This window comes from Oncorhynchus masou, chromosome 2, assembly GCF_036934945.1.
Source record: "Oncorhynchus masou masou isolate Uvic2021 chromosome 2, UVic_Omas_1.1, whole genome shotgun sequence".
Taxonomy (NCBI): Eukaryota; Metazoa; Chordata; class Actinopteri; order Salmoniformes; family Salmonidae; genus Oncorhynchus; species Oncorhynchus masou.
The window spans coordinates 12,264,007-12,274,679 of NC_088213.1; the positions used below are offsets into that span (position 1 = coordinate 12,264,007).

The window sequence follows — 10,673 nt, forward strand, 5'->3', positions numbered from 1 at the left end:
TGAACTCTCAGCACCTCAAATTAACATCCATGTGAAGACTGTTGGGACTAGAGGGGAAGTGCTATTCAAAAAGTACCACTTTTAAATTGAACAGAAGTAGGGCATTAAATCAGCAATCTCTTATGTTAAGACCACATGAGGGAATACAGGGTTGAACAGTGTTTTGATGCGAGCATGACAGACCAGGAACATGCCAGATAGATGGTTGAACAGTGTTTTATTGAGGCGAGCATGACAGACTGGGAATATACACAAGCTCTTGATCAAACCTTACAATTCTCACAATGTTAAAGACCTTGTTACTTAAATGCATCTAAAACAATGAAATGCAAAGCTTTCATTAACACAACCAAATAACAGAAGACAATATTAATGTGTCACCTTGGTGAGCTCAGAGTAAGATAAGTGGCATTATGCTGTACAACAAAATGCTTAGAGTTCAAAAAACAGACAGCGTGTGAAGCATGTTAAGAAATATTGTTAACGGACCACTGACTGCTTGATAGAAAGTAACCAGAACAAAACAGTTGGACAAGACATTTGGTTCAACAGTAAATGGCCTGAACTGTTTAACAGCTTGTATCTACTTTTTGTTGTTGTTGTTGAGACACTGCCTTGATGACCAGAGAATGGCTTGTAAAGTTGTGTCCCTTCCGTATTGAAGACCAACCAGTCAGTCAGTTGAAACAAGACCGGGTTAACTCAACCCATTCCCTAGTGTGTTACCTACCTACCATACTGACATGCTAGCAGACAACCTTGTTCAAACGGGACATCAATCCATCCAGGCTGTAAACAGGAACAGTTCCGTTAACTCGGTCTCCTTAGTCTCCCTTTTGTAGGTTCATTAATACATGATTTGTACACAAACCTTTTCATTGTAAAACAATCCAGGGAGAACAGCCATTTTCCTGCAAAAATGAGCATTTCAGATTGACTCAAATCCATTTCTTTCAATATTTGTTTTTTTTCTGAGTTCAACACGACTCCAACAATAAAACATTTCGAAGGAATAAAGGTGCAACTAGTATTGTTTTTTTGAAGTGGTCGCTCACAAGCGCAGCTCCTAATACCTGTCCACAAGAACAGTTTTTTTTAACAGTTTAATTGAACTTAGTGCATTATGTTTAAGTGCCTGGTCAATGTTTCAACTCCAGGAAGTTCCTCCATAGAGCCGATTAGCCAAGCCAGAGAACACCGTAGACTAAATGCAACACACTAGCAGTCTGCCAGCCCTGACCCTGGTCTGTGAGGGGTATGGAAGAACGGAACAGGTGGATTCATGTTGGTCCCCTTTCTCTCCACACCCCTGATCGTACCTCTAGCCCTGTTTCTGTTTCTTCAGGTAGCGTGAGCGCATCCCCAGGTGTAGCCCCATGATGCATCTGTTCAGGAGCCTGGCGGGGCACAGCACGGTGGTCAGCCAGCCCTGAGGAAACAAACCATCACTAATCTGGTCTGGGAATCCATGCCTGTTATTTTCATTGTTAAAAATCATAATTCATTGGGTATTTACAGTCTAAATTCTGCATTCATTACTATTAACTTACATCAAGATACTTGCCACTTGAATAGTTCTGCATTTGCAAAAACATGAGCGTCAAGCAATGATCACTTGTGGCTAACTGTCAGGGAAGAATGGTCGTAAACTGACGAGGTAGAATCTGGTGTAACCTGACAAGTTAAACCTTGTGATAAAAACAGTCATCCTGAACCCTAAAAATGTCCATGGAAATGGACAGTGAAGTATTCTATCGTATGGTTAAGCCCGTCCCTACCATGACTGCGTGAGGCAGGTAGCCGTTGGTCTGGCTCTGCAGCCCCACCGTGTTGAGCTCCGCGGCCACATAGCGGTCAGGGTTGGGCTTGTCCAGTGTGGCCCGCCGGATCTTACTCAGCTTGGTGGCCACAAAGAATGGCAGGACACTCTGGGGAGGAGAAACGACTGTTACTCAAATTTACATGGATGTTCCCTCACTGGTTTGAAAACAAACTCCTCCGACAGCTAAATATGACCAAGCTTGTCCCCCTGGGAGAGACAGTATGGCTGACGTGTTAGGGATAACATTGTGGGGGTGAAACAAATGTATAAAAACCCTGGATTGCTGATGCTATGTATTGGCCATTGAGAGGCTTTGAAGTCACCTGTCGGCCATATTGGCTCTCCCCAGTAGAGCAGTCCTCCATAGGAATGAATGGAATTATACAGCATTTCAAAATGACATGGATTTAAGTGTTTTCTGTTGTCATGGGGACAGTAAGTCACCAATACAACAAGGAAAATGTTTATATAAACAAAGAAATTCTCATAATTTAAAAACATGCATTAAGCCGTCTCTAATAGAATAAACATGGCAAAAACAAATGTAGACATTAATACATGCATTTCTATAGCTTCCACCATATATTTTACAATGTTGGGGAAGAGCCAAGATGGCGGCACGATGGCTTCAACACAGAGCCCACTATCAGTCATCTAGTGGATATACAAATCATTGGTTAAAACGGGTCAGTCTGCAGTCTCACCTGGATGAGGATCCCTTTGCTCTTGTACTCAGCCTCCAGCCCTCGGGAGAAGAAGTCCACAAAAGCCTTCGAGGCAGAGTAGACCGTGAGGAGGGGACAAGGGTACATCCCACTGGCAGAAGAGATGTTGAGGATGGCCCCCTTTTTCCTGAAACGGGTGACACGCAATCTAATGTTTAGGGCTCAGAGACCAGCGCCAACCTCGGGTCAGAGACCAGTACATGAGCATGGTGAGTATAAGAGTTTGGGAATAAGCATTACACTTTGGGAAGAGTGAGTAGGAGAATCTCTACTAGCCGACAAACATTCCCTCCCCGAGAACCCCAGATCCCTCCACCACCTCCGTCCCTCCCGGAGAACCCCAGATCCAGTCCACCCCTCCGTCCCTCCCGAGAACCCCAGATCCCTCCACTTACCTCTCTACCATCCCAGGTAGCACCAGATCCCTCATCTGTCCCTCCCGAGAGGGATCCCTCCACCACCGCCATCCCCTCCCCAGAACCCCAGATCCCTCCACCACTGCCATCCGCTCCCCGGAACCCCAGATCCCTCCATATGGCATCCCCCGTGTGTGTGAACCCCAGATCCCTCCATTGCCATCCCCTCCCCGAGAACCCCAGATCCCTCCACCACTGCCATCCCCTCCCCGAGAACCCCAGATCCCTCCAATAGACCCTCCCGATTAATCCCTCCACATGTTCATCCCCTAGTGATCCCTCCACCACCTCCGCTTCCAGTCCCCAAGAACCCCATGATCCCTACTGACCTGGCAAACAGACGTGATGTTGATGTTCACCATTGTGTCGATGAACTGCAAGGGCAGAATAAAAAAACAACAATGATTTAGTTCTGGGTTCATCTCTGAGGCGTAATGTTTTCATAGAACAGAATGTGTGAGATAAGTCATCTTGGTACACAATAGATGGGACGTGAACAATCACAAGGCCATTAAGACTCACACTATCCAGGTTGGGAACTGGGCTTGAGTCCCATAATGATTACTGATGGCAAACAGACGTGATGTTATGTTCACCATTGGGATAAAAGGGCATATAAAACACAATGTCAGGTTGGGAACATCTCTGAGGAATGAACTCCGAACAGAATAGGAGATAAGACATCTTGGTACACATTAGATACGTGGGGAATCAAAGCCATTATAGAACACAGTCAGGTTGGGAACGTTGAGGAAGAACTCCGGATAGGAGTAGGACATTCCCACATTATTTACTGGGGATAAAAGCCATACAGAACACAGTCAGGTTGGGAACGTTGAGGAAGAACTCCAGATAGGAGTAGGACATTCCCACATTATTTACTGGGGATAAAAGCCATATAGAACACAGTCAGGTTGGGAACGTTGAGGAAGAATTCCGGATAGGAGTAGGACATTCCCACATTATTTACTGGGGATAAAAGCCATACAGAACACAGTGAGGTCTTTTAAATACAACATCATTTAAGGGAATGGAGGAAGTGATCAACATGCCGCTCTGCACTTGATTTTCAACTTCTAACCAAAGGGGGGCAGCAGCGTTTTAAAAGAGGACCACACCATCTGAATGATTCACAAAAAAAACAACCGTCACGGTCGTGGACTGCCTCTCTTACCCAGAACGCCCATCTCTAGCCCGGTCAGTCCAGCTTCAATCTTGGGATATATGTCCGTCGCACTGAAGTCTGCAGCGATGGATTTGGTCTCAACTCCATATTTGCTCTCTAGGAGGGAAGACGCTGTTACTGTAACATTAAGGTAGTGAAACAACGAACGGTGAGCTTTAGGGAGTGAGATTGTAGTGGACTCATCTGTAAAGATGTGGGGGCTCAGATATCAATACACCCATAGTGAACAGCAGAGGGCCCCGTCACACAAGACAACTGGAGACTGACTCGTTCTCCTCTAGTCCAGGGTTTCCCCATGCCTAATGAACATGCCCCTGGTGTAACTACTCACCGATGGACTTGGCCACATCATCCAGTTTCTCCTGGGTGCGGCTGATTAGCACAATGGAAAATCCCCTCCGAGCCAGCTGTGGAGACCGACAGAAACCAACACTCAACATGGACACTAAGACCATCTTTAAGATCGGCCGTTAAAGAGGATCTAACATTCATCACTACCACACACACACACTGCACCCAGATCCATGACCTAAATCAACAATAGCCATCATCAACAATGAAAAGGACAGCACTTATCAAGCATGGCATTGATCATGACTGTCAACTGATGGGAACTTCCTTGAAAAAAAAAAAGACTATTTTCTTTAATGAATTCTGCCCTGGATATGCAGCATAAATCCCTCAGTGCTTGCTCGCAAAAGGCAAACCTTTGAGTGCGTGTGTGTGTGTGTCACCGTCACTACTCTGACCTCCTGGTTAAACCCCTCTCTCTCTGATGAGTCACTCACTTTGGTTTTTCCGTGAAGGGGCCTGAAATGTCTGAAAGCCCCGGAATCAGTCTTACCTCCTCCGCATAGGCTTTCCCGATTCCATCCGTGGCACCTGTCACAACTGAGGGAGAAGACGAACAAGGAGAGGGGGTGTATTAATCAAGGGTAAACAAGACACACCGACACTGTCACAACTGACCCAGAAATAAATAAACTACATTAAGAAGGGGAAGAGAACACTGATCCCATTCTAGTGGTAAAGACAGGATGGTGATGCAGGTACTGAGACAGAGGGGAAGGGGACAGCAGGACATGGGGAGAGGACAGGCTCCGTGGCATTCCTCTGCCACCCCGGGTCAGGCACTGCAGAGACGGCAGTAGCTATATTTAGCCTTTACTGGCTGCCAGTGAGCTCTGTTTTCCACCCCTCCCTCCTTCACCAGACCCAACTCTCCACCCATCCCTCCCTCCTTCCTTCACCCAGACCCAACTCTCCTTCACCCAGACCCAACTCTCCTTCACCCAGACCCAACTCTCCTTCACCCAGACCCAACTCTCCTTCACCCAGACCCAACTCTCCTTCACCCAGACCCAACTCTCCACCCATCCATCCCTCCTTCACCCAGACCCAACTCTCCACTGCTGTTGCCTTAAAGCAGAGGAAGACGGGAAGCAGCCAGGCATTCACTGGGGAGGGACCAGAATGGAGGGAGGGAGATCAGAATGGAGGGTAGAGAGCTAAAAATAGAACGGAGCAATTGAACAGAGAGGGGGGGGGGGGGGTCCGTATGGGCGACAGGGGAAGCGTCGTAGTAAAAATGTTAGTGCTTCTCGGCCAGACAGTGGTGCTTCTGCTGCTGAATATTTTGAGCTAAAAAAAGAAGTGCAGGTTTAAAATAGCAGAAGGCTGCAGCCTCGTCTAGCACAGTTGCTGCACAGAATACCAACGAGCTGCTGCTCCCAGCGGTTTCTCGCACCTCAGCATTCCTTGACCCAAAATATCAAGTTGCTATGTTTTTTTCCACATCATGTCCCAGTTATGGTATAAAGCTCATGACTCAGCCCACATTTGCAAATATGCAGCTGATGAAGTGGGCAATATTTAATATCCCAATTTTCAGCAATTATATCTAAATAATGATTTACAAATGTAAAATTGGCAAAGATCACACTTGCAAAGCATATTTGTTTTTAGTCAATTGTAATACATGCTAGGATTTGTAAAACTTTTGTTTAATTTTTGTTCCAAATGATCCCCCTTCCTGTCCAACTTGAAGCAGGCAGAAGAACACCAGTGTGGAACGTAACAATGACCTGAGAACGACCTCCTTCAACCAATGACAGAGAGTGGTCCACTTAATGCTACCAGTGTCCAACAATCTGTTAATCACGCCAGAACTAACTCATGAGCCAATGCATTTCAATAAAGGACTTGACAATATAACTGTATGAGAAGCTAAATAACCATGGTGTAAAGCCAGAGCAGGTGTCGTGACAGAAAGAGACAGGGAGGAGGGACGAAAGCTCAGAACAGGATGAGGAAGGGGTAAGAGGCGTGAATGCACAGAAAGATAGTGAATATAGCCCTTTGTGAATGGGAGGAGGGGCTAGAGATATGGACCCTGTGTTACGTGATGCTGCTCCACAACACACTGCAAGCAGTAAAGTGTAATTGAAACAGAATACTCTGACTCCTCAGCCGCATTTATGAATGGCTCTAGTCTTCTTACATAATCAGGCCATTCTCTCAATCACCTCTGCTTCAGTGAGCGAGGGGGGCAGCTGTACAAAAGCTATTCACACAGCTTCTAAATAAGCTACATACAAAACATGTCAAAATTGGTTGAAATGTCCCCACATTTATAATTTCCATTTGCTGCGAACTTGAGCAAACCTGTACTTAAAAATCAGCAGAGCAGGACAAGACCGATATTCAGCAGGCCTTGGCAGCTAGCCTGAAATCCAGACCCGTTTGGTGTTAACATACCATTCCTGGTACTCCGTGTCGCATGCCAAACACAGAAGTGTTGACATGTGCTTTAATTTACAGGGGCTTATTTTTCATTTCAAAATGGGATTTCAATGACATAAAAACTTCCAGGAACCAGTCCACTTCTGGGTGCGATCGCCACAGCTGTGTTTCACAGTCACGTGGTCAAAGCCTGCCCTAACCTGGTGTTTACACTTCAAAGATGGATGGACTAAAATACACTGCTCAAAAAAAAAAAGGGAACACTAAAATAACACATCCTAGATCTGAATGAAATATTCTTATTAAATACTTTTTTCTTTACATAGTTGAATGTGCTGACAACAAAATCACAACTCATGGAGGTCTGGATTTGGAGTCGCACTCAAAATTAAAGTGGAAAATCACACTACAGGCTGATCCAACTTTGATGTAATGTCCTTAAAACATGTCAAAATGAGGCTCAGTAGTGTGTGTGGCCTCCACGTGCTTGAATGACCTCCCTACAACGCCTAGGCATGCTCCTGATGAGGTGGCGGATGGTCTCCTGAGGGATCTCCTCCCAAACCTGGACTAAAGCATCCGCCAACTCCTGGACAGTCTGTGGTGCAACGTGGCGTTGGTGGATGGCGCGAAACATGTTCCAGATGTGCTCAATTGGATTCAAGTCTGGGGAACGGGCAGGCCAGTCCATAGCATCAATGCCTTCCTCTTGCAGGAACTGCTGACACACTCCAGCCATATGAGGTCTAGCATTGTCTTGCATTAGGAAGAACCCAGGGCCAACCAGCATATGGTCTCACAAGGGGTCTGAGGATCTCATCTCGGTATGGCAGTCAGGCTACCTCTGGCGAGCACATGGAGAGCTGTGCGGCCCCCAAAGAAATGCCACCCCACATCATGACTGACCCACCGGTCATGCTGGAGGATGTTGCAGGCAGCAGAACGTTATCCACTGCGTCTTCAGACTGTCACATGTGCTCAGTGTGAACCTGCTTTCATCTGTGAAGAGCACAGGGCACCAGCGGCGAATTTGCAAACCTTGGTGTTCTCTGGCAAATGCCAAACGTCCTGCACGGTGTTGGGCTGTAAGCATAACCCCCACCTGTGAACATCGGGCCCTCATAACACCCTCATGGAGTCTGTTTCTGACCGTTTGAGCAGACACATGCACATTTGTGGCCTGCTGGAGGTCATTTTGCAGGGCTCTGGCAGTGCTCCTTGCACAAAGGCGGAGGTAGCGGTCCTGCTGCTGGGTTGTTGCCCTCCTACGGCCTCCTCCACATCTCCTGATGTACTGGCCCGTCCCCTGGTTGCGCCTCCATGCTCTGGACACTACGCTGACATCCATCCTGAATGAGCTGCACTACCTGAGCCACTTGTGTGGGTTGTAGACTCAGTCTCATGCTACCACTAGAGTGAAAGCACCGCCAGCATTCAAAAGTGACCAAAACATCAGCCAGGAAGCATAGGAACTGAGAAGTGGTCTGTGGTCACCACCTGCAGAACCAGTCCTTTATTGGGGGTGTCTTGCTAATTGCCTATAAATTCTACCTGTTGTCTATTCCATTTGCACAACAGCATGTGAAATGTATTGTCAATCAGTGTTGCTTCCTAAGTGGACAGTTTGATTTCACAGAAGTGTGATTGACTTGGAGTTACATTGTGTTGTTTAAGTGTTCCCTTTATTTTTTTGAGCAGTGTATAATAATAATTCACTGGGTGCTTATACTTGTCCTATTTCACACATGTACAAGTGTGTATTAATGCACATGTGAACTGGAAATGTTTTTTTTGCAAATCCCACTCGGAGAGTAGGGTCACAACCAGGGTCTACCATAATCAACGGTAACCCTGGAGCAATTAGGGTTAGATGCCTTGCTCAAGGGCACATTGACAGATTTTTCACCTTGTCGGCTCAGGGATTCAAACTGGGGACCTTTCGGTTACTGGCTCTAAGCGCTAGGCTACCTGCCACCCTTTATGTAGTCATCCTGATGTGGTAACCCTGTTGATGTAACCCTGATAACATAACCCTGAATGGCCTTGCACGAGCAATAAGGTTGGGTAAACATTAATGTAGCCTCACTTCTGTGAGGAAAGACTCGTGTCATGCCACCGCAACACTGATGTGTTGTCTACAAACCAGAGGCCACGGTGTGTTCCAAAGGACAATAGGGCTGGCCAGCCTTTCCCCTATATGCCTTAATCAGTGAACACGAAATTTACAGTAAAAACTTAAACATTTTTCAGGATGGTGAAACTTGTCATATATATAATCTTTGAGAACTAGACATCACCAAAATAAAAACTAGACAATCAGGGAGATTGGAATTGTGTTCCCATTGACTTAGTTATGTTTGAGTCACTGAAAACACAAGACAAACAATAGCAAATTGTGTAGAATTGCAGGAAATCCCCTTTAAAAACAGCACAGTTGTCCCTAACGCCAAGAGGACCTCTAAAACTGTGGTCCCCAGGCTAACTTTGCCACCCCTGCAGAGAAATCCTAGGGGAAACACTACATGTATTCTACTAGCTACAATATCCTACTGATTGCTAGGAAAAAATTGTCTGATTCACACTATAAACTGAACCATATTGTACTGGGTCGAGGGTGATTGATTTAACTCACTACTAGCTCTCAAACACCAGACAGCACCCTGACCTCACTAGACAGTCCTGAGTCATTAGCCTTGATGGCTCATGTGAACTACAATTCATACACTGTGTTTTAACGTTTAGGCGCGTCAATCATCGCTTGAGATACGGCTTTCGAAACATATGACAATTCTCTTTCATCAGCGACTAAAGAAACCTTCAAAGAAAAATGGCAGGCAATAAAGCAAATGGTGAGGTCATGCAAACCTTGTCTTTATATAAATATTGCTTGCTAGCTACTCACCTGCCCATTTTCCGAGTTTAGCAGGTGATACCACCCGTCCATTCCCCAGCACCCAAACTCTGAGCCCTGACAGCAAACGACATACGGAGCACACTGAGAAATAGGCCGCAGTCAACGCGCCTATCCAGAAGAGCGGAGTCTCCACCGCCCGTAGTAAAGTCTCTCCAGTTGACGACATGATATTTGCACACAGCTTTCACAACTAATTTGTGAGATCAAATGTATGGATTTACAAATGGCTGTCTACAATACGTACATCTATCGCAAAAGCCTCTTGTACATGATACAGCCAGTAACTTTAAGCTCGTGCTTTTATATTTGGCTTTACTTCCGCGTCTGACACTTCCGCATTCACTGGTTTGCAGCACCGATTTGTTGACGTTGGAATCTGTCAAAACATGCTCCTTGTCGATTCGTTTATATTTGCGTCAATTCGTAGAGCAGCAATGACATGTGTATCGACAGCCATTCTCATTATTATTATTATTTTAAATGTTCATGGACGAGGAAGGCGGGACCAACACTTTCATAATATCTGACTGGATGAATATTTATGACACCAGATTTTCACATTTCTGATTGGTTTGTGCTGTAATATTATTTCACTAGATCTGGCTAACCCTGTATATAGCTTTCATTGTTGTCTGTGTTCAATGTTCAGTTTTTTTGTATTAATAAAACAAATAATATACAGTACCAGTCAAAAGTTTGGACAAACCTACCTATTCAAGGAGTTTTCTTTATTTTTACAGTTGTTTTACATTGTAGAATAATATTGAAGACATCAAAACTATGAAATAACACATATGGATTCATATAGTAACCAAAAAAGTGTTAAACAAATCGAAATAGATTTTAGATTCTTCAAAGTAGCCACCCT

At 45.4% G+C, this 10,673-nt stretch overlaps 1 protein-coding gene across 1 annotated transcript; it reads right to left on the minus strand.

Moving 5' to 3' along the window:
* Positions 1-200: 200 nt before the first annotated feature.
* On the minus strand, positions 201-10,143 carry hsd17b12b (hydroxysteroid (17-beta) dehydrogenase 12b). Its single transcript, XM_064987714.1, has 10 exons — positions 9,794-10,143; positions 4,994-5,040; positions 4,481-4,556; positions 4,138-4,245; positions 3,871-3,932; positions 3,293-3,337; positions 2,943-2,977; positions 2,527-2,674; positions 1,779-1,928; positions 201-1,429 (listed from the first exon to the last, which is right to left on the minus strand). The coding sequence occupies exons 1-10, from the start codon at positions 9,969-9,971 to the stop codon at positions 1,322-1,324; spliced, it is 957 nt and encodes a 318-aa protein (XP_064843786.1). The 5' UTR covers positions 9,972-10,143; the 3' UTR covers positions 201-1,321.
* Between the last annotated feature and the right edge of the window lie 530 nt (positions 10,144-10,673).